Source organism: Alosa alosa, chromosome 9, assembly GCF_017589495.1.
Source record: "Alosa alosa isolate M-15738 ecotype Scorff River chromosome 9, AALO_Geno_1.1, whole genome shotgun sequence".
Taxonomy (NCBI): Eukaryota; Metazoa; Chordata; class Actinopteri; order Clupeiformes; family Clupeidae; genus Alosa; species Alosa alosa.
In genome coordinates, this window is record NC_063197.1 from 7,754,314 (window position 1) to 7,778,366 (window position 24,053).

At 47.5% G+C, this 24,053-nt stretch overlaps 1 protein-coding gene across 3 annotated transcripts in view; it reads right to left on the reverse strand.

The window, feature by feature from the left end:
• faf1 (Fas (TNFRSF6) associated factor 1) overlaps window positions 1–24,053 on the reverse strand; it is an 86,924-nt gene that overhangs the window by 23,004 nt on the left and 39,867 nt on the right. For 2 of the 3 annotated variants that reach the window (XM_048251632.1, XM_048251634.1), the window contains exons 8-14: window positions 18,913–18,999; window positions 11,914–12,042; window positions 10,592–10,721; window positions 10,323–10,386; window positions 10,059–10,140; window positions 4,872–5,026; window positions 32–168 (exon numbers count right to left, since the gene is read on the reverse strand). In XM_048251632.1, the coding sequence (XP_048107589.1) occupies window positions 32–168; window positions 4,872–5,026; window positions 10,059–10,140; window positions 10,323–10,386; window positions 10,592–10,721; window positions 11,914–12,042; window positions 18,913–18,999 (784 nt within the window). The remainder of the gene's footprint in view (window positions 1–31; window positions 169–4,871; window positions 5,027–10,058; window positions 10,141–10,322; window positions 10,387–10,591; window positions 10,722–11,913; window positions 12,043–18,912; window positions 19,000–24,053) is intronic. The other variant, XM_048251633.1, reaches the window with a different exon arrangement.

A 24,053-nucleotide genomic window follows, 5' to 3' on the forward strand; every position in this document is an offset into this window, starting at 1 on the left:
ATTCACTGGGGGACATTTGATGAGCAGTTACCTTGAATGACGTGTAATACTTCATTGGACGTCCGCTTGCCCATGACGATAAGTAACAGGGGGAACTGGTCAGTTTTGTACGTCCGAATGGTCTGCGCTACCACACTGCCAAAGTGCCGTGTGCACACGGTGAGTAGTCTGGGAGAAGAGAATGTAAGAGAGGGAGAAAACAGAATGGAGAGAGAAAGAGAAACAGGGAGACAGAGAGAGAGAGAGACAGAGAGAGAGAGAGAGAGAGAGAGAGAGAGAGAGAGAGAGAGAGAGAGAGAGAGAGAGAGAGAGAGAGAGAGAGAGAGAGAGAGAGAGAGAAACGCAGAAGAGCAGAGAGAAGAAGGGAAGTTGTGAGGGGTTATTTTGAGACTTACAGCTGCTACAGGAGGCCTCCACAGGCCCAGGTGCATTAAGGGACTTTAAAACCAATTCTGCCTCTGATTCTGGCAGACGCACACACACACACACACACACACACACACACACACACACACACACACACACACACACGCGCACGCACGGACGACGTACCCCGCCCACCCAACCACCCGCCCGCCTCCTCCCATCCGTGGGCCTAGCAGACGATTAGCATTCCTCTCCAGACGTGATGAATTTGATAGGGCAGCCGAGGATTTCTTATTCCATTACAAAGACAGAACTTTTTAAATTAACATTTCAAGCCAAGGAAAAGGGTAGCAGCCAGAGCCTCTCAGCTCACTGTAAATGTCATAATATTAATGACTGGCTATAGACTGAATGCAAATATAGATTAGGTTTCCCCACCCCTGGTTTTAATAAGGTGTGCTTTAATAACCAACGACTGGGAGAAAGGAGCCAAGGACCAGAGCGACGTGCGCAGGTCAGGGGGAACAGTGGAGAGTGATGGTGCACGCCCGTGTGTGTGTGTGTGTGTGTGTGTGTGTGTGTGTGTGTGTGTGTGTGTGTGTGTGTGTGTGTGTGTGTGTGTGTGTGTGTGTGTGTGTCTAGAGTATGGAGAGTTACTCATTAGTAATCATGACTTTCAGAAGATGGAAGAGAAGGAATAAGACAGGCGGCAGTGCCCTGGAGGAAGAATATAAAATAATGAAAAGCAAAGGAAGGTGTGAAATGAATCAGACAGCACTTGCATAGATGGACATTCATTTAAATGTATTCCTCTCAAGATGGCTTATTGTGGAAAGTAAAGGTAGACAGTCCTGTTTGTTTCCACAATCCTAACAGAGCTATACACTTGATCTTGCAAGTGATCTCTCACTCATGACATATCTTAGAATGGTTTGGATCTAGAACCTTTTTTGGCCCCACTTCATATTATTATTGAGTATTTTTCTACAGAGTAAAAATGACTGCCATCATGTTAGTAATTCAAATTCTAAACACAGCTTGGACAGATGAGCCAAAACCTTCCGGCAGGCCATTCAGACAGGAAGTGAATGACTGAATTGTAGTTGTAATTATCCTGCTTTTGCTATTGGGAATCTGACAACATGAAGTGCAGACAAACGTCTTCCTGACTTTGACAAGTTCTGTTTCAGCTGCCTGCTGTTTATCAGGTCTTGTAAATCACTGACTGGTAACCGTCCCATTAGGTTGAATTTATTTACGCTCTCAGCAAGCTCGTAGAAAAGAAAAAAGAGCCCTCGTTAAGTAATTTGCTCATCTTTATCAGATTAAGGGCCCACGCCCTGCCTTTCCCCTGTTGCCGTGAGCGCAATCACAGCTGAGGAGTGTGAACACAGCAAGAAAACAAACTCCTGTCCATCACTTCCTGGAGGAGGTCCAGTGCAGGGGCGGAAGGGGAGGACAGAGCCCAGGCCAAGTGGAGCCCGTCAGGGGGAACACACCTCCATCGTTACGCGGTCTGACGACCACCATCACCCAGACACTGTGTATAAGACAACCACGGTACTAACGCACCCCCCCTTCTCTCCCCCACTCTCAACCCCGCAAGCAGGGACCGAAGCAGGGCTTAGTAGAGACCAGCTGGACGTACAGAGAGAGAGAGAGAGAGAGAGAGAGAGAGAGAGAGAGAGAGAGAGAGAGAGAGAGAGAGAGAGAGAGAGAGAGAGAGAGAGAGTACAGTGTAATTCTAACCAGTCGTACAGGACAAGAGAACAATTAGCCGCGTGGGCCTGGTGAGAAACCCTACCCTACGCTAGCCGTGTTGGAACACGGACGTTTAGATAAACCCCCACCCGCTGAGCAGCTCCTGTTTCAACAAGACAACAAACACAAAGGCCAGGCAACTAACCAAATAACTATGGGGTGATGAGACAAAACTAGGTTTGGGGACTGGTGAGGATTAGCAGTCGCGACTCTATCGGGAGAGGAGTACAATATAACTACTGTCACCATGGGAAAGAGAACACAGTCAACATTTCTGAGAAGAATGTTTTGAGAGATTGTTCTTGCCCCCCCCCCCCACCCCCATCCAAACACCTGCTCTCTGCACTTCTCCTTGGATGAGTGGTGCTCAGGTTATGAGACTGACAAGTTGGCAAAGGTCTCCAATCCACTGCGAGACATTAGAATGTTAATGTTGCTCCACGCTGTCGCTTCGAGTCAGACTCGCACCTGTCAAGGTGTGGCTCCAGGAGAGAGATTTCTGCGCTGCCTGAGAACGAGCACATTCTACGTCACACCTCAGGTGAGCACTTACCCAGCAGGTGAACCAGAAGCACCACGAGGAAGAGGAATTAGAAAAGAAAATAGCCTAGCCTACACGTTTTCGCACAGACATGCCCAAGAGGTAAAAGACGGTCAACGGAGGAGTCACGCTCGCAATTCCAAACGCTAATTTTTCGCATGACGGGGTGCTCAAATACTGTGGTTTCCTTTTTAATAAGCTTCGCATTAACTTTGAGCTTTTTCAAAGTTGACTTATTTCTTCATAATCAACTTCAAAGGGATCAAACATTTCAGCTCTGTGGTAAAGTGCTCTGCCAAGTATATTGATCAGTCACTGAGCACTCACAAGCGCGAGAAAGAGATCGCAGTGTGGGAAAACAGTGTGACATTACCCTGGAATGCCAGGCCTCCACTGCTAACAATGTAACGCATGCTAACAAGTGTCACTGTGGTATTTTACAAGCATTTCCCGAAGGTGACAATTATCTTGGCACGCTGTGGTGAGATTAGAGATTTTTATGCATAATTAATCACCGTGCTGAAAAGGCCTGAGAATTCCTGGGCCGTCCACCGGGCTGCGGAGCGTAGACTCAAAGAGCTGAGGCCGCGGGAGTCAGTGGGTTTGCTTAATGGCCACTACGACTAACGCCAATGAGAGGCCAGTCCTGCTCAACCTGGGAGCGTGAGAAATGTGTGCAGGAGACCGGTGTGTGTGAGAGAGAGAAGGTGTGTGTGTGTCTGTGTGTGTGTCTGTGTGTGTGTGTCTGTGGGGAGGTGGTTGGGGTGGGAAGGTGGTGAGGGGGTGTGTAGCAGTGGTCGCTATGAAAAGCTCCAGATGTTGCCTGCCTTTAATCTGCAATAAAAGGCTCAGTTGGGGCAAGAAGCTAAAAGGAGAGAGTGAGCAGAATGGACTGCAGGAATATGCCCCTGCTCTGCCACCCCCACCCCCCCAAAGGAAATCAAATAGAAGCAGGGTCAGTGTCTGGACCTGCCACCCCCGCCTACACACACCCCATTCCTTCATCCCTCCACTTCTCCCCACTCTGGCCCTCCTTACACATGTCCCTCCAGGGGGTGGGCTATTGAGGGGTAGCCTAGTGGAAGAGGGGAAAAGCTGTGGCCTGCCCCCCCTGAACAAGGCCTGCTGCTGGGCCCAAATCAGGCCCTGCATGATCCCCTGACCCGTGGACCCCAGCTCTAACACCAGCTCACACTCACACACACACTCTCTCTCTCTCTCTCTTTCTCTCTCTCTCTCTCACACACACACACACACACACACGGAGACTCTCCCGGCCAGAGAGGGCAATGAAGCTTAGGTCACAGGACCTGGAGGTCAATGGCTTCCAACCTTTTAGCTGCTAGCCAGCGATAGCAATTAAGAGAGGAGAGCTGCGGGGAAACGCAACGGTTTGCATCACCAATGGATATTTGATCTGTAATGGCTGAATAACATTAACATTCCACGGCCTCTCATCACTAGTCCCTCTGATATATAATGAAAGAGAGAAATATGGGGGGAGGGGGGTAACGCAAGAAAGAGTGGTGAAGGAGAAAGAGACAATGTGTGTGTGTGAGACAAAGAGTGAGAGAGGGAGGGAGAGATAGAAGGGAGGATGGAGGAGAGGGAGGGAGAGAGATAGAAGGGAGGATGGAGGAGAGGGAGGGAGAGAGACAGACACAGAGAGAGAGACAAAGAAAGAGAGAGGGAGAAACCTGCTCCACTCTGCTGAAATGAAGAGATTCTGGCGGGCGGCCTCTCGGTGTAAACTCCCAATCTCTCACAGAGGCATTATTTGGCCAGATTAGACCAGATTGTCCAATCGGGGCCTCACAGAGCAAACACAACTGCTTTTGTCTGCACGCAAAATGAGGCACAGAGAAGCCGGGCGGGGACTGCAGGAGTGGTGGTGGTGTGTGTGTCTGTTGGTGGTGGGGTGTCTGTGTCTGTTGGTGGTGGTGGGGTGTCTGTGTCTGTTGGTGGTGGTGGGGTGTCTGTGTCTGTTGGTGGTGGTGGGGTGTCTGTGTCTGTTGGTGGTGGTGGGGTGTCTGTGTCTGTTGGTGGTGGTGGGGTGTCTGTGTCTGTTGGTGGTGGTGGTGGTGGTGTTAGCATGTGGGACAGGCAGAACAGAATGAAATGTGCCCTATTACGATATTCTGCATTTGCAGTGTGGGGAGGTGAGGCTGGGTAGTGGAGGGGTTGGGGGGCAGGGTGGGCTTACCTAGCTTTGTTGGACTCTTTAGTGACATCCCAGGCCCACGTGATGAAGTTTTGGCTCAGGTAGGAGACTATGGACTCGGCGCACATCATCTGGGAGCAGAAGACGTTACTGAGGACGCTCTCGTCGTGGTGCAGGTAGATGGCCAGCAGCTTCCTCTGTAAGGACAGGTGGTCAAATACAGCGCATCAGTACATGAGGCTCTTTATGCAGATGCTTTAGTACTTATTGTGATGGGACTATCCATCAGCGCTCAGTCTTAGCTCTAGATACGAGATTATACTAGGCAAAAGTGTGGCTGACCACAGCCCACGGACCGAGAGAGATGAGGCCCTGTGTGACAGATAACGAGAAACAGAGAGAGAAAGAGAGAGAGAGAGATAATGAAAGGAGCAAGACAGTAAGAGTGTAAGAGAATAATAGAGTGACAGAGAGAGTGATGGTGAAAGAGACCCAGTAAGAGATGAACAGAGTGTGAGAGAGAGAGAGAGAGAGAGAGAGAGAGAGAGAGAGAGAGAGAGAGAGAGAGAGAGAGAGAGAGAGAGAGAGAGAGAGAGAGAGAGAGAGAGAGAGAGAGAGAGAGAGAGGAGAGGAGCGCGAGACCCCCTGCAGCGGCATCAGAGCAAATAACCCGACCAAATCAAGAGAACAGGGGAGGCAAACAAAACTTTTCTGGCCACCGCCAAACCGCACAACAAAACCCAACAAATCACTCTATTTATTTTGCATCAAATGCCAGCGGCCTTCATCGCTACCTCCTCCTCAGGTTGGTGGCATGGGGGCGGACAATATTGACGTAGCTCTAAATCCACTTATCGCTGTAACCCACGGAGGGAAAGGGAAACTGACAAACTAATTAAAAAACAAACACCACCAGGTTTGTCGGGATGCTGTAGGAAATAAAGCTGGCTAAATTGCACAACGCACTATCTGAAATTTCGCTCTTTTTCGCCCCTGCTCACTCACACTCTCTGTCTCTCTCTCTCTCTCTCTCTCTCTCCCCTCTCTCTTTCTTTATTCATTTCTTGCTCCCCTCTGCCAACCCTTCCTTTTCCACTCTCTCCATCCACAACCGCGTGCCGGAGCGATTTCTCAGGATTTCTGAAAAGAAGGGGGGAAGCAAAAAGCGAGTGCCCAAACAGAAAGAAAGAAAGAAAGAAAGAAAGAAAGAAAGAAAAAAAAGCGAAAAAAAGACAAAGTGAGGAGAAAGTTTAAAAAGAAAAGTACCACAGAGAGCGAGAAAAAAGAGGTTAGCACAGCTATATTGTGGTGTGTGTAAGAGAAAGACGAGAGAGTGAGAGAGTGTGAGAGAGTGAGAGTGAGAGAGAGAGAGTGTGAGCGAGAGAGAGAGAGAGAGAGAGCGAGAAAGAGAGGGGGAACATTGCTGTGTTTGCTCAACGATTAGTGCTTTAGAATTAGCCCGGCGGTTCCTAGCGAGGCGCAGCTCTGCCCTCATTCACAGGACCGACTTGCCGTCCTGAAAAGATTAAACACTCACGCTGTGAAGACAAGCACATGCGGCCTGGAGAGGAGAGCGGATTTCAAAGAGGAGAGAAAGACCCACAACACACACATGCGCACACACACACAGTCGCCTTGTTTACAGCCAACTAAAACACATCCATTCTTCATATGGAGAGTGTGTGCCGAGTGAACATTACAGCTTTCAGTGAAACAGTGAGCCTCCTGCAATCACGTGACAAAGCACGCGAGAGGGAGAACAAGAAGAACAGATCAGAATAAGAACAACAAAAAAAAAGATAATATCCCACCAGCACGTCCTTCCCTCTGCTGACAAGCCCTTTCTAACTCTTGGGCCATTCTTCCCTCTCATCCCTTTCTTCTTCCCCCTCCTCCTACTCTTCATTTCATGAAGTGTGTTTTCTTTGCCGGGACAAGGATGGAGAGAGAAAGAGACAGATGGATGGAGAGAGAGAGAGAGAGAGAGAGAGAGAGAGAGAGAGCGAGAGAGAGAGAGAGTTGTCACTCTGTGCCAAATTAGCAGTTTGCTTGAGGGGAGAAGAAACTGACCCAAAAGCCTCTCTCTGGTAGTGGAAGTGCTGGGACGGAGGAGGTTCACACACCTGTCACTGCAGTCCGACAGAGACAGAGACAGACAGAGAGAGAGAGAGAGAGAGAGAGAGAGAGAGAGAGAGAGAGAGAGAGAGAGAGAGAGAGAGAGAGAGAGAGAGAGAGAGAGAGAGAGAGAGAGAGAGAGAGAAAGAAAGAAAGAAAGAAAGAAAGAAAGAAAGAGAGAGGGAGGGGAAGAGGAGGAGGAGATGGGAATAAGGAAGGCCAGGAAAGCCGATCTGGTCTGTGAGCCGCGAACGGCAGCGTTTCACACAGTGCCCAGGTAAGTGTTCACTTCATGAATGCTGTGATCTCGACAGGGCTGTGAATGCCTCTAATATGACAATCATGAGGATGACCCCACCCACCCCCATAGCCCTCCAAAGGTCTCGCAGTCTTCTCTTCCCTTTATTGCTTTGTGTGCTCCGGCCTGCAACTTATGATTAGGTGAAACGCGAGTGGCGATTCTCACGTACAGGTGGCTGAGCTAAATGGTAGCACAGAGAGTGAAAGAGTGAGGGAGAAAGGGGGGAGGGAGAGAGAGAGAGGGGGAAAGGGTGGGAGAGAGAGAGAGAGAGAGAGAGAGAGAGAGAGAGAGAGCGAGAGAGAGAGAAAGAAAGAAAGAAAGAAAGAAGAGAGAGAGAGCAGAGCTCTGTGGAAACCCATCCCGAGGCCCTGTTCCAGCCAGCCCACCTCGGCAAATCCACTGAAATAAACACACACCATGCACATTTACTTTTGTTTTCCACCGTGTTGTCATAGGGAGTAGAAAAGGAAACGACCGGACTCTGTGTAGACATACACCTGCCATACCAGTCTATTAGCCCACGCCATTTCTGTTTGACAAGCATCTGTTTAATTGCAAAACCGAGCTGGAGTTTGCAGAGAGGACATTTTTAATTACAGTGACCGTAGTGGGGAGAGAGAGAGAGAGAGAGAGAGAGAGAGAGAGAGAGAGAGAGAGAGAGAGAGAGAGAGAGAGAGAGAGAGAGAGAGAGAGAGAGAGAGAGAAAGATCTCCCATTGCAGTGCTGAGGAAAAGCAAACACGCGGGAAATGAAGCTCATATTACTCCCCACATCAAGCAGTGGGAATACACATGCGGATCAATGCTTTAACAGATGGCACATCACTAAGTAAAATAAATCCCCCTCAATAGATTGTTGTGTAGGGGAAATGTGAGTCGAAGGGGAAGCTTGGTTTGAGGCGTTAAATAAAGTTTGTTGGGTTAGGTGGGTGAATGACGTGATTAAAGATTACCATGTTCTGCTGGGGAAATAAATAAATAAATAAATAAATAAATAAATAAATCAAACATCTCTATATAGTGAAATGTACACACATTAAGATGTGTATTTAAATAACAGCAAAATAAAGACATAGAGCTGTAAACTCACACTGAACATTTTTAACAAGATCAATTGTGTAATCGTTCCTTCAGTTCTATCGAAAATGGCCATTAAAAATAACACGGCTAAGAAACGGATGTGGTTGCAACTAGGTGTGCTTGTGCATCTCATCAATAGCTCCGCCATGCAATCGCGTCACGAAGAGGCTCTTCCAGCACGCTTCCCCTCCGTGAGCGGGCGGCCCTCGCCGGGTGCGCGTCGTCTCTGCGGGAGCTCCGCTCCAACGGGCCCACCCGACATGAAAAGGCCATCGGCGGCCACAGCCATGAATTTTGATGGGTGTCGGCACTGAATCCTCACGCGGGGTTATTGTGATTAACCGCACATTAGGAGGATTTGGAGGGACAGGGGGGTGAGCTGGATACGCGGGGGAGCGAGTGTGTGTGTGTGTGTGTGTGTGTGTGTGTGTGTGTGTGTGTGTGTGTGTGTGTGTATATGTGTGTCCTGGCAGCGCTGGGTGGCCTGTCTGCAGGGCCTTTAGCTGATCCCCTCTGGATGAGCTCAAGGGCCAGGCGTTTTTTTCATTAAGGCAGGATTCTGCTGCATCTCCAATCTCCGCAGCGCAAGCCCCACTCCAGAAACACTTCATCACATGTAGTGTTTTACTTAGTGATTAGCCCCTGCTAGCCTTTGGAGGGGGGGTGAGACGCAAACACACACACAAGCTCCAACCCACCCACACCCTCCATAAATCTGCCGCGGTGCAATATCAACTTAATGAGTAGGCAGTTGAGAGGACAACAGGCAGAGATTTAGAGCAATTTCTCCACGCAGAGAGAAGAGTAGATGGGGCTAATGTTGGAGTGGCTCTTCAGCATGTGAAGGGCGCAGAGGAAGAACAAGCAGGGGGGGGGGGGTTATCCCCAAATCACCCGCTCGGAAGAGAACGACACAGAGAGGGGGAGATGAAGAGAAAGAGAATGTGTGAAGGAAAAATAGGAAGTGAGAGAAGAGGAGTGGGAAAGAGAGAGAGAGATGAAGACGGATAGAAAAAGAGATAAATAAAGATGCAGAGACAGAAATGAAGACAGGTAAAGAAAGAAATACACAGAGACAAGATGGGAAAGAGGAGGAAACAGAAAGAGAAAGGAAAAAGAAAAGAAAACAGAAACAGATAGAAAGAGAGAAAAATATAGAGTGATAGGGCAAAGGAAAGTGAGCGAAAGAGAGAGGTTTTGTGGGTCCTGCTCCACCCTCCTCGGTGGGCCAGCGCTCATGGCCCGGAGGACAGGAAGAAAAACCATATTGCGTGCTTAAGGGGAAAACTCTTGAGACGGGGGAGCCAGCGAGGGGCCAGCCCTGCCCGGCGCCCATGGTCCAGGCCCCCAAACATCTTGCCTGCATCTTCCTATTCTAATAAGACACTAATCCACACAAGCTGTCAGTTGATACAAGGCTCGGGAGTGAGGGCTGCCCGACGTTCGCACAGGGGGGAAAATCACCCGAAAGACGCTAAAAATAAAGCTTCAGCTGTCTAAGAGGCATCTAGAGATGGAGGGTGGAAATCTGACAAGGTTTAAGGTTTAGCGGTGCAGGCTTCACAAGAAAATCGGCAAAATCTGTGGCCGTGTACACATCTCTAAACTTTTAAGACGTTTGCAAAGAAATGAAACAGGGAAAAAGTAATACTGTGACTAAACAGTGTTTCGGAAGCATTCCGACGGATCAGTTTTCTAGGACACTTTGAGTTGTGTGAGGAAACTGTTACGTACATCTCTGGCTTTGCCGTAGAAGGCCTCTTGAGAAGATGCTTCCAAAGAGCCGATGAAGAAGACCGGATGGCAATCTCCGTATCTGAGAGAGAGAGCTGGGGGCAAATGGCTTAATATCATCTCCAAATACATATTTGAAGTCAATGCAGCTGAGAGAATGCTTATTTGTGGACCATACATACAAGAAATTTGAAATGAAAATGACATGAAAGCTACGGTATGTATGCCAAGTCTTCTGTACTGAGCCTAGGGGAAAGAGCTCACCTTGTGGAAAACTCGGCAGTAAAGTGCAGTAAGGCATCCCCCTCATTCTCACTGTTGTCTGGCACTGAGAACAGACACACAAGCCACTGGCATCAAACACTACACATTACACTAGGCATTTCACATTAAAACTCTTACAATCCATGGCATAGAATTCACAATTACAAAGTTTGGGTGGTGACTACAGTGGAAATATTCTTGAGTGTGAGTGTAAGTGTGTGTGTGTGTGTGTGTGTGTGTGTGTGTGTGTGTGTGTGTCGGGCACTCACTCATAGGCGACTTCCGGCATCCTGTGCTGCTGCCCATGCCAAAGATATCTGACTCGTCGACACCAAACTCTGGCGCATCCTCAAAGTCATCTCCCTCGCTGTCACTGACCATGTGGATATCTGAGCACTGCTACACAAACAGGGGACATGCGCTGTCAAAATCCACTTATTTTAGCTTATTTCACTCAGATAAAAACAGCTGAACACAAAACAGCACATTCTTGGCCTAAACCGCCTGACTCAATCAAACTGGCCCCATCCTGATCTCTTTCCATAATTATTGATCTGCTGACTAGCTGTTGCAACTGAGCAGGACAGGGCGTATGTGTAGAGGTGGGTGTAGTGGTGGGTGTAGTGATGGGTGTATGTGTAGAGGTGGGTGTAGTGGTGGGTGTAGGTGTAGAGGTGGGTGTAGTGATGGGTGTATGTGTAGAGGTGGGTGTATGTGTAGAGGTGGGGGTAGTGGTGGGTGTATGTGTAGAGGTGGGTGTAGAGGTGGGTGTAGAGGTGGGTGTAGGTGTAGAGGTGGGTGTAGAGGTGGGTGTAGTGATGGGTGTATGTGTAGAGGTGGGTGTAGTGATGGGTGTATGTGTAGAAGTGGGTGTAGTGATGGGTGTATGTGTAGAGGTGGGTGTAGAGGTGGGTGTGGTGATGGGTGTATGTGTAGAGGTGGGTGTAGAGGTGGGTGTATGTGTGTGTATGTGTAGAGGTGGGTGTAGAGGTGGGTGTATGTGGGTGTAGAGGTGGGTGTATGTGTAGAGGTGGGTGTATGTGTAGAGGTGGGTGTAGTGATGGGTGTATGTGTAGAGGTGGGTGTATGTGTAGAGGTGGGTGTAGTGATGGGTGTATGTGGGTGTAGAGGTGGGTGTAGAGGTGGGTGTAGAGGTGGGTGGGTGTAGAGGTGGGTGTAGAGGTGGGTGTATGTGTAGAGGTGGGGTGTAGAGGTGGGTGTAGTGATGGGTGTATGTGTAGAGGTGGGTGTATGTGTAGAGGTGGGTGTAGAGGTGGGTGTATGTGTAGAGGTGGGTGTATGTGTAGAGGTGGGTGTAAGAGGTGGGTGTATGTGTAGAGGTGGGTGTAGAGGTGGGTGTAGAGGTGGGTGTATGTGTAGAGGTGGGTGTATGTGTAGAGGTGGGTGTAGAGGTGGGTGTGTGAGGGGTGTAGAGGTGGGTGTATGTGTAGAGGTGGGTATATGTGTAGAGGTGGGTGTAGGGTGGGTGTATGTGTGGGTGTATGTGTAGAGGTGGGTGTAGAGGTGGGTGTAGAGGTGGGTGTATGTGTAGAGGTGGAGGTAGTGATGGGTGTGGGTGTAGAGGTGGTACCGTGGATAAGGGGACTGGACTCGGGCCGGGCACTTCTTCAGCCTGCTCAGTGGGAACGGCGGGGGACGAGCGTCGGCACACACTCAGGTGGTGGCAGGGGTAACTGATCCCTGAGGCAGCGAGCGTCATCTGGAGAAATGACAGACACACACACAGAGGAACGCTTTAGACAGTATAGAGGTCTCCCCACCAACTCGGAAACGTATTGACTGTACCTACATACAGTACCTCTCTGCTTCTCTACAGGAAACTCAACAGTCTCTTGAAAAAACACTTTGAAGGGGGTGTGGAGGGGCCTGAGGGGAGCCCTGAGTCCACTCCCGGCCCCCTCAGCAGTGGAAAGGGAAGGAAGGCCAGCACTCTCATTAACTCTCACACCGAGTGCGGAAATGTCAGCGGCTATGAGCACTGGAGGGACTCATTAAATACAGGCTGCCCCACGCGGCCTCCCCTAGGGCCAGGCCACGGAGAGGAGAAGAGATGGAAGAGAGAGAGGAGAGAGGGAGAGAGAACGAGAGGAGAGAGGGGGGGGTGAGATGATGTGTTTGTTCGTGAGGAAATGTCAGGGTCATATCAGAGAGGTGGCATTGTAAAGTATGGTGATTATGTTTTAAAGCCATGTCAGGACCTTCAGCTATTTTCAAAGCAAGAGCCAGGTTATACAATGAACTCTAAGCAAAAGAGGGTGGAGGATGTGTGTGTGAGGGGGTGTGTGTATGAGGGGTGTGTGTGTTTGGAGGGGTAACTCACCCTTTACACTATTTCTCCCCTGGGTCTTTAATGCAGACACTGGTATGGCCGAACGATATCGTACCTTAAAACAGCCAGCTTGGTCAGAGGACAGAGTTGTAATTTACACTCAAGGTTTTTTGAACGCATACATTGGACAGACCACTAGAGAGGCAGGGACAATTTCACTGAATTCTACGGAAGGTTCATTGGATTATTAAATCAAGCACCCTTTTGCCTTCATTTGGATAGGACGGTGAAGAGTGACAGAAAGTAAGTGGGAGAGATTGAGATATGTTGGGAACAGGAAATGACCGCAGGTCGGACTCGAACCTGGGTCCTTGTGGGCACTTAGAGCCTAATATGGTATGGGCGCTGTAGCCAGTTGTGCCACAGCGCCCCACATTAATCAAACACCTTTAAATCATATAGTAAACCCCAGAGGAGAGTCCTCAGGGCAGTGGAGAGTCCTCAGGGCAGTGGAGAGGAGGGCTAACGGCATGACTGACACCTGTGTGAATGAGGGGATAAAGCTCTGACATCCAGTGGTCATCCACGGGGTAACAATGCAGCTAGACAAAAGCCAGCTGGTAATTGCTGAATGAGGACCCAATTACAGGGCATGGTGACTGAGCTTGAAAAGCAGATTGACCGCTGCAGTTTTTTCCCACATCTCCTTAAGAGACACTTCACACACTTGACGGTCGCTTGACCGTGAAGAGTTACATCTCTGGCAAAGGAGAGGCTATCTTCAGCTTTTCAAATACAAATAAAAGAAAAGACCCTTACGAATGATATCTGGGCCATCAAAGTCAAGCAGGAACACAACAAAGCAGGCGAAAAAGGAAATAAGTTGAGGTTTTGTAGCCACAACAGAGAGATGAATTGATGGAAACAGGGGTCAAACACTGAGGTCATACTGAGGTATCTCTGTGTCCGACTACCACGGGCGTCCTTCAGGGGCCTGTGGCTGCTGTGTCCAGGCCCACACATACGGAGATGACTGATAGTATTTCTCCTGTCTTTCAGGGCTAATTAAAAGCAAGCCTGCTTTGCTGGAGAGACGGCGAGGGAGGCCTCCGTGTGCAGTGGAGTGGAGGTCTAAAGTGCACGGGAACACCAAGGGAGAACACTTAGCAGAATTGCTTCACATTGTTCCTCGCGGCCAAAATCTGCTAAAGCAATTGACCCAAAACAAGGCTAAAGTATCCCTGCGTGTTTTACAGACAAGGGGAAAAACTCATTTCATTTGACAGTGACAAGTGTTTTTATTTCATATGTTTTGCCAATTAACAACCCTATATATCCAGAGGCAACTGAGGTCTAAGAACTGTAATCTATCTGTATGTATCAATGAAACTAAGGGAACTGACACCAAAAGAAATCAATTTCTTCTGTACGCACAATCAATAAAAAAAACAAAAAACAACAGAATTTCAGCAAATTTTGCCCGAGGTGTCTCCAAGTCTGCTGTACTCTGCACTGCACTCTGAGCAACAATGCAGCATCTAGGGAGAGATTTCTCAAAGAGGGCCTAATTGCCACTTAAGGGGCACTCCTCATCAGAGTAGTGGCTGCTGGAGTTTACTTAGCCGCAGGCAAGAGCAGAGGTTGTGGGCGATGTGAGGGAATTCTGCAGCGCCTTTCTCTTCGCCCCCTTTCCAACAGAGTGGCAATCAAACGTGAGAATCTTCACAATCCGCCTCCTTTTACCCCCCCCCATAACCCCCCTGACAATACGGGGCTTTTCCTTGAGCACTCCAGTAAGTGTGAAAATAAAAGTTCATCACTTTCTGTCTCAAAGGGACCAGGAGGGGGTGGGTAGTGCAGGGAAGGGCAGGGATTAGGACGCAAAAGGAGTCGGAGAAATACAAAGTTCAGCGCCTCCGCCGCGCTTTGACCTTCGCTCTCTTCTGGTTCTTCATCTCCTCCTCCTCCTCCTCCTCCTCCCTGACAGGCGCGAGAGGACTGCCTCAACGAGGACACTGGGTGCCTCGGGGTATGAGGGAGAAGAGGTCAATCCTCTCACACACACCCCTCCTCAGCATCTCACAAACAAGCAGATCCTCTCTCCTATGGATTCTTTTAATTAACACTTGCATTCAAGAGCTGCCATTGGATGCCTTGGTAAAAGAGAAAAAAAGGCATTCTATCTCTTTCTTTTTCTTCTTTTTATCACTGCCAGCCTCTCTCTCTCTCTCTCTCTGAATCTCATTCTGTTTCATTTTCTTCTCTCTCTCTGTTTTTTGTCTCTGCCGGTGTTTGGATTAGGTCTGTGGCTCGGAGAGGGTGAGATAATTACCGCTGACAGCTGCACGGATGGCAGCCACTGTAGCCCCCCTGCCCTAGCAGCACCTTGGTGCTCCCCTCTTTGATCCGCGCGTGCACATACACACACACACACACAAACACATAGAGAGGGGGGCAACAACAGAGCCTGAGAAACAGGGGGAACACATAAAGAGACAAGGGAAAAGAAGAAAGAAAGAAAGAAAAAAAAGACAGACAGACAGAAAGATGCCGCACCCTAAACACCTGTTGGCCCTCCTTTGAGCCATTTTCCACTCTTCTTTCTAGCTGCAGATATGTCATTCCTGATTACAATCACAGAGCTCTGCAAAAGCATATATGCTCACACAAGTGAACACCCATGCGTACATTGATGAAGAGATAAAAAATTTGTGTGGAACGTCACTTTGAAAGCACATGTTGGGAATGAGAAAATACAATGACGTTAAAATTACAAAAGAAAACAAATAAAAACAAATACAAAAATGGGATTCAATCTCATCCCACCTGCAACTGAATTTTCTCGGACTCCACAATTGAATCATCTAATAATGTCTTTATAGTACTACTTTGTGTTAGCAAGTGAAAATCATGATGCCTTTCTCATTAAAATTTAACCCGGTAAGTAATATTTTTAAAAATCTTTTCTTAAGGCACGTTAAAAATTCAACGTTTCAAACCCAAATGAGCCCAGCGGTCCTGGGCGCTAAAAGCTTGTGGGTCATGGTGGTGGTGGTGGGTGTGAGCGGGAGCAGAGTGGGAAGCCAGGGCCCTGCTCAGCTCCACAGCACATCGGCCGCGGCCGGCTCCCCGGCTGAATGTCACCTGACAACGGCAATCACTACGGGGGCTCTGTCGGAGCTTAGTGCTGAGCCTGGTAGCCACGGCAACCAGCAAGACCCCCCCCCCCCCAAAATAAGCCGGCACGGGTTCGCTGGTGGCGGCGGCAGCGCTGATCCATAGGAGGCGAGGTAAACGCGTGAGCCACGCCTCCTCGGCCTCCGCCAGGCACGCCTTTAATACATTAGCAAACACCATGAAACACTGAATAAATGTCAGCAATTACGCCGGCAAAAACCGGGGAGTTTAATAAGGATGTTCCAGCGCCTGTCAATCACTCCCACAGGTACTTACAGAGCCGTCAATCAAAGCAAAAACCAGCCTGCCAGGTGCATAAATGTGTGTATGAGTGTGTGTGTGTGTGTTTTTGTGTGTGTGTGTGTGTGTGTTTAGGAGGGTGGGGGGCTGAAGGCAGTGAGCTGTGGAGCTGAAGCCTTTAAAAATGAAGTGAGGAGTTTAAGGCGTCTGCCCGACAGGCATCTAATGCCATAGCCAGCCTCTCCACCTGTTTAACTGTTCTGACTGATCGAGAAAGGCTTCAAATTAACACTAAACTCCTACAGCCTACTCAACTACAATTTTATTTTTAATGTGTACATTGTTCTTCAGAATGACAAATAACTCTTAAACATGTTCACCTCTTCTATTTTTACATCAACTATCTCCAGGGAATGATGCTATAGCTTGTATTTTTTTTTTTTTACAAATTGTTATCTTGGGATTGAGTACATGCAATTGGTGCCTTGAGTAGTCAGTAAGCCTTACCACACTCTCATACAAAGTACATTCACATCAGTGTAGCAAAAGAGTGTGAGTGAGATGCATCTGCCTTTGATCAATAAAAAGTATTTCCAGAAAAGCAGAGCGTTTGACCTCTGACCTCAACCAACCACACTTCAAAATGGCTTTATCCTTGGTGACCTAAGCTTGTTGTGATGCACCATAAAATCCGCCGCCTAAATCTCAGCGTGAACCTCTAATATCGGCACACCCACAATATAAGAGTTTTAATGAATCATAGCCAAGCACCTGCGCATGCAGCTGAAGCACTCAGGGCTTTTTTATTCAACATTCTCCCTTACATGTACGCCCTCACTAGCAATACATAAACCTGTTTGCTTTGAATAAAATGGCTGCCCATATTGACTAACTCTTAAGGCATTAGAATGTGAAATGAGGACAGAGCGGCTCTCTCCTTCTGCCCGCCTGCTCCTCACGTATTAAGTGGATGTGAGGGGGCACCGACTGAGAGGAGGCAGGATAATGACTGGAGAGAGGGGAGAAAACGGCGCTTATTTGGACTCCTGGAAAATGTAATTCTAAGCCCTGCCTGTCATGTTTATTGGTACAAATCCCAGAGGGCCAGGCAGGGTTAATGAGATATGCGACTTCAACAGTCTGGCTGGTGAGAAAAGGGCTTTTCTATCTAAAGCTAGTGGGGGGGATATTTCAATATATATATTAAAAAAATGCCGGCTCCAAAGCGGGGCCATTATTGAAGCCAATGACTTTAATATCTCTTCCTCAGGCAGGAGGTGGCAGAGGGGATTTAAGAAAGCCAGCGTGTGTCCAGCTTCAACCACACACCTGGGCAAGAGTACAGGTGTGGACCAGCCGAACAGCTTTGCTGTGGCTTCAGATGCATTTATGAACATCACCCCACGATTACAGGGTTGGGCTCTGGGATGTGGTATTGTGGACACTGCAAGAGGGCAGTTTGTGGGTAGAGGAAGGTGGGACAATAAGATCCTCGGATATGATGTGGTTTTGGCAACAAGTGAGCGGCTGAATCTAGAGCCAGAAGTATTTCAAGAACTGCATCAAAAACAAAACAAGCGAAAAGCAGTTACCGTTTGCAGTTACCGTTTGATGTTCATAAATTTGTGACAAAGAAAGTGCAAAAGAATAATAATGTATCAAGGTTTGCCAAACAGTGGAAATTCCTGTTTCATGTGGTGACGCACAGCCAACAAAGCTTAGAAATGAGCCTACAGAGTAGGATGGAGGAGGAGGATGCATTAGAATGCCTTTTAACAAAACTTGGTTTTCTGTGGATGGGTTTAGAAGCCGCTTTTCTAACATGAATGGTCGTATGCCTGATATCAGAAATCAACATACAAACCTACATTATACTTTCTTAAGTAAGACATCATAGGCCATCACATCCATTTCCTTGTGAGTCAAGTAGCCACACAACCAGCATGGGAACATCTTCACTTCGGGTGTCAAGATTGGTAACGGGGAGTGTAGGGGGAGGTTGGGGGATGGGGGAAGTTCCACAGGGATCAGTACGAGGACCTCCTCTGACCACAGTCACTCTTGTTTCCCTGAAAGGTGGTGAACTAAGACCAGGGCGGGAGAGGTCAGAGACAAGGCATTGGGGTTGATCTTTAGTGTCCACACACAGAGGACAAGGGGAGAGGACCCGCTCCGACATCTTAATTAGGTTTAACTAACCCTAGGTTTAATCTTGCGTTTGACAGATGGTTTCAGTATTGGTGATGTCTTAATAGTTTCATACCCATATGGATACGTAGCAGGGGAGAGCAAGGCTATTTTTGAGGTGTTTGAATAATTCATTAGTCATAGAAAAGGCATGTTGTCAACAATGACATGTTGAGATTATGACATCAAGATGATGAATACTCAGGCACATTACTATAAAGTTGTGGCAATTTTCCAGAAGCTTCTACAATAACCACAGCAAATGTATAAACAGAGGAAATTAAACTTTTTCAAATCCCAACGTCTTGCCAACACAGAGCAGAGAAGGTATTTCACACAAAAAACTGCCTTTAAGCTCATGGGATCTCTGGTCTTCCAAACCACATGTCTGAATACACAGTTGATAGTACTGAAGGTTTCTGTTTATACTAAAACAGCCCTTCAGCAAGAATGACAATTACAGAATGGTGCATGGCCCCCTCACAGCCTTTTCACTGCCTCAAATCCCTTCACCTAAAACCACCACGGAGCCAATTGGAGGGATTTTGCCTGATTTTCGTGGTAAAATCAACACGGCGAGTCGTTTAAGGGCTATAGGGTTAGAGGGGGGATGCTTACCGAGTCGCTGGTTGCCGGGGTTAGAAGGGGGATGCTTACCGAGTCGCTGGTTGCCGGGGTAAGAGGGGGGATGCTTACCGAGTCGTTGGTTGCCGAGGCTGGCCACCCGTCCCACTGTTGGTGTCGAACGGGGATATTTGTCAGGTCTGAGATGTTCCTTTTCACCTGTAGGAAAGAATGACAGCCACGTTAGCACAGAGAGGAAAATAATACCCAACCCCTGATCAAAATCATGATCACTTGCTAAAACTCAGGTGTATTTTTTAGTGAGAAATTTGGTAACAGTGTGGTTATGACAGAGGTACAGACAGAGGTTATGAAACACTTTATTTGTATCAGATCAGCTTGTCAGTACGAATTTCCTTCAAGCCTCTCACCCCCACACCCCTTGTATCAAAATCGCCAGAGTCATGGTGAATAGGACGTCAAGGCCCTGAAAGGCCAAGCAGACCGAGTGCAATTCCCCTCGCTCTGTTTGCATTCCACAGATGCCGCTACTAATGCCCAGTGACAACAGCCCCACGCTCTGCGCCCTGAAATGGACAGTATTTCTCTTGGGCCTTTCAGGGGCCGTGTATCTGCACTTGATAACACTGGGCGCTTTTAAACAGTTAGCAGCCAGAACCTTCGGCCCGGCCTACCCCCTGCCTGCGCCTGTTGGTTTAAAGCCCAACGCCAGGCTGATGTGCGCCCGACGGGGGTGATCAAAGTGGGACGCGCGGTGGCTGAGCCAGGGGCCGGGGTCCGAAGGCAGGGGTAGGGGGGGCGTGCTTGAGCCACATTACCCCCGCAGAATGCCTCTCCACCCCTGCGGGGGCGGTTACAGAAGCAGAGCAAACGGCTCTCCATTGTTCGTCGAAAGCCCCTGCTCACACACACAGCCCGTAATCCTCACACCGCTCTCGTTCTCCCTTCTTCTTGCACGGACGGGGCAGGGTAGGGCAGGCCGGGCCCAATGGATCCTCGGCCAGACCGAGGGCTCGTGCCCACGGAGGCAGAAACGAAGGGGGGGCGTGGAGCGCCAGGGAAAACAGAGGAAGTGGAGCATTGAGAAAGGGGCGAGCGATGCAGCGATGGACGAGACAGGATCTATTCAGGATGTTCAGTCGTTCAAAACGTACATAATGTTAACTGTGCTACATACGCAATTCTTACTGTCTCATCGCGCAATGCTGTATGGACATGTTGATTAGATGGACTTTGCATTTCACACATCAACTGTAGGCTTAAGTTTTTACATGGATTATAAATAAGACTAGGGCTCTAAATGTGTCTATTGCCTATTTGGCATTGCAAGTTAAGATGGATGGCTCTATGGTTTGAGACGTATAAAGAGCAGTTGGAGGAGTAAGATTACATTTCACCTCAGACTACCGGTCTCTCTCTTATTGGCTTTGTGTATGTCTGTGTATACACCTCTCTCTTTCCCTATGCGTTTCTAGCAGACTCTCTTTCCCTCAGCGGTAAAGGACACTGGCCCAACACACACACACACACACACACACAGTCTGTGGCATCCTTTATGAAGTGGGCCAAGGTCAGTAGGGGTGACGGGTGTTATTACAGAGTGTAATATCTGTGTTTGACCAGAGGGCTACAGGGATTTCGCCAGAGAGCCCTGACCGCCAGGCGGCCATAAACACCCGCGCCCAGCTGTAATGAAGCGCTGCGGGTCAAAGGCCGTGGCAGCCCTGGAGAAAGAAGAAACTAATGCCAATGTGGAGGTCCCGTCTGCAGCATCTGCTGCTCCAGAGCAGCATGGCTAGGGGTTCCAATGGACAACCCCCCCACACACACAGTTTACCCTCTCTACCCCAAATGCCTGCAGTTATGAGAACCACTCTGTGGTAATTTTTCTGCCAATCCAGCACAGATATACTCCACTTTCAACAGGACAAAACCTGAATCTCACTTTTTGTCTTTTCTCTTTTTTCTCTATGCTTATCAATACCAACAACAGTAACATTTGAGACAACAGATTTGGAAATGTGTTGTTTATTCAGCTCTGACATCAACAGCCTGTTAAAAAAACTCAGGAAGCAATATGCAAACATTTTCAAGGCTTTCAAGTTTGAAAATATTTATTATCTGCACACTGAACCTTGAGTTGTCTGTTGGTTTGCTGGCTTGTCTGACTATGAAGAGCTTGTGTGATCTGACAGAGTTGCTAGGTCATCATTTCCTGCCCTTATATTAGGGGATGGTCCAGTAATCTCAGAGACTTCAGACCTGCACAGACGCATCTGTGCTTCTCTCCTAAACCAATCATCTCTCTCTCTCTCTCTCTCCCCCCCTCTCTGTGATAGGCACCCTTAATTAAAGTTTCAAGTCTATTATAGCCTATATAATATACCCCAGCGTGGCAAGATGCATTCTTATTTTGTGTTTTCCTTTCTTGGCAATAAATAAATAAATAAATAAATAAATAAATAAATAAATAAATAAATGCCATCACGCAGCAGCTTATCTAATCAAATTGCTAAGAAAAAAGGACTTTACAAATGAGCCACAAACTGGTCTAATGTCCAACCCTCGAGCATCTATCTATAAATTACAGGAACGACTGTGTGTGTTTGTTTGTGTTTGTGTGTGTGTGTGTGTGTGTGTGTGTGTGTGCCGCATATCTGTAACAGTTTGCCCGATTGATTTCAAATTGCCAGGTGTCTTGCTACGGGCACAAGTAAGTGCAGTGCCAAGTTTGACGTTGTTTGGATAAGAAAAGCAAAAGATATCGTTAAATATATCGGTATAAGAAGCACACACTGGCATTTGCCGCTGGCCACTCTCCCCCTCACACAGCGCAGCGCAGGACCAGGAACAGAGAGGATAGAAGCGGAGCTTTGGTAGAAATGAATCATGCACGGCACGGGTAGTCAAGAGGCAAGAGCTTTGGATGATTATCATGTCAACAATATAGAATGCGATTTGCTTGCATAAAATGATTCCGCGGATGTTGCAACAAGACGCCCACAAACATGGGTAGGCTGCAGTGACTATTCAAAACAATGTGAAAAAGTATGTGCAATAGGCAAAACCAACACTTTGGGGAAGCTACTTTGGATTGTTAAATAAACAATCGATCATTCCAACTGCAAGGTCACAAATTGAAACGAGTGATAATGGTCCCAAATTTAAGGACGTTGACACACATGCAAAGCAATACCAGCTGCAGACAACGACTGGCAGAGCGTGATGTCACTTATAGGCTACCAGGACTGTTTTGAGTCCCAAATGTCATATAAGGCATCATTCCACAAAACAGTTTGTCTTCTCTATCATAAAGTTATTCAATAGGCTAAACATATTTTATTAGGCTATTGATTTAATTGATATTGTTGTTTATTATTACTATTCTCCTTATTATATTTGACCAACATTCTAATCTGTTCCCTGTTCAATTTTAAATATTATGTTGTTTTGTATTTATGTGTCGCTTTGGACAAAGGCGTCTGCCAAATCCATAACCATATTGCCTAAACTCAAAACAGCTGTTGAGATTGACATTTTGAGATGTTACATGCAGCCATGCTTAAATTCTGCTCATTATATTTATTATAATGTATTATAACATACTATTAAGTTTTGAATGCTTAGCTGAAATATTGCTTCCCCCCCAATCATCTTATTTTTAAAACAGGCCAACATGCGGCCATGTTGGCCTACGGGCACTGCACTAGTTTCCCTAAAAGCAGAGATGTCCTCTCCATGAGGATTTAACCTCACTTCTACCCACACTCACTAATCAAGGGCCCTCCAAGCAAGGCTCATCTTTACTAGCTAACAATGATCACTTCACAGGGCTTTTCAGCTCACTCAGACCATTTGCATCCATGGACATGAGATTCTGAACAATACTGCTGGATACTGAACTGCAGGGCTTTGCCATGTATGATTCCCACGCCATGTTGAACGGATGACATTTGTAACATGTCCTGGAAGATTACTTGGACCATGTGATGCAATTTGATTTTGCTCTGCCTTCAACTGTCGGTGAGGAGAGAAAAAAAAAGCTCATCTCTATTAAATCCTGGTTCCACTGGCATTTGATTTTAAATGTCACAACCCAAGCTCATGTGGATGCACTGCCCTCAGTTGCTGAAATGTAATACTTCAAAGACATTATTTATTATACTATGCTGCAATCTATGAGATAATGACATCTCCTAAGCCAGCACTTCTCTAGGGGCCTTTCTGTTTATGTTACCTCTCTATTGGAACATGCTCACATTTACATTCAAATTTCCAGCCACAACACACATAGTATGTTCAGAGCTATGTGTGAAAAACATCACTTCAGCCTGCACTGTATCTCACATCCATCCATCTCACATCCAACAGAGTGTTCAGCACACATGGAGGAGAAATGAGTTAAATGCAAGGCTGGAGCATAAAACCTATCCATATAATGGTTTCAGTCAGGAGGAAAGTGGGCTCAGAGGGATGCAGTCTGCTCAATACTGACGGCCAGACAATTGGGAGAGGAGTTTGGTGCTGCCACCTCTCAGCTAATCACGGAATTACACAGTCTAGGGAAACCCAGACATAGCCGAGGACTATACTGCAGACAAGCCCACTACCTAACCCCCACAACACACTCTAACAACCAAGCAAGCATTCCTTATAGAGCAACTATACTAGCGAGTAATTATACTACACTAACTATACTAGTATAGAGTAACTATAGTTCATGGCAACAGGGCCGTGTGATAGCAGAGAGGAGAGCCCATACAAGTGTACCCGAGGAAAGGAATTCTGTAAACGGATTATACGCTGGTCTCCCTAGGACAAGAATTAAAATGCTACGTGACATTTGGACCCGCGTCATCACGAGTGCCTATCTGGCCAAGGACAACGTAATGACCATGACTCATAAAATGAAGCATTTTCAAATCTGTGTACGACAAAGTTTACACGTTTGACACTGACGAGGATATTCTATTACACACACACACACACACACACACACACACACACACACACACACACTAACTAATGATCCAATCTTTCTAAATGCCAAGTACTGGTAATCCCTGGCTGGAGAGGAATCAAAGAGTGGCGAAAAAAAAGGTTGCTGTTAAACAGTCTCAAGCGCCGCAGCACCAGATGCCTTTTATTCACACTCTTTCTACCGCTCCCTCTCTGTCTCTTTCACTTTCTTTCTCTCTCTCTCTCCATTTCTCTCCCCAAGCCTTCTCTCCTCTAAAGCGTTCATATCTCCA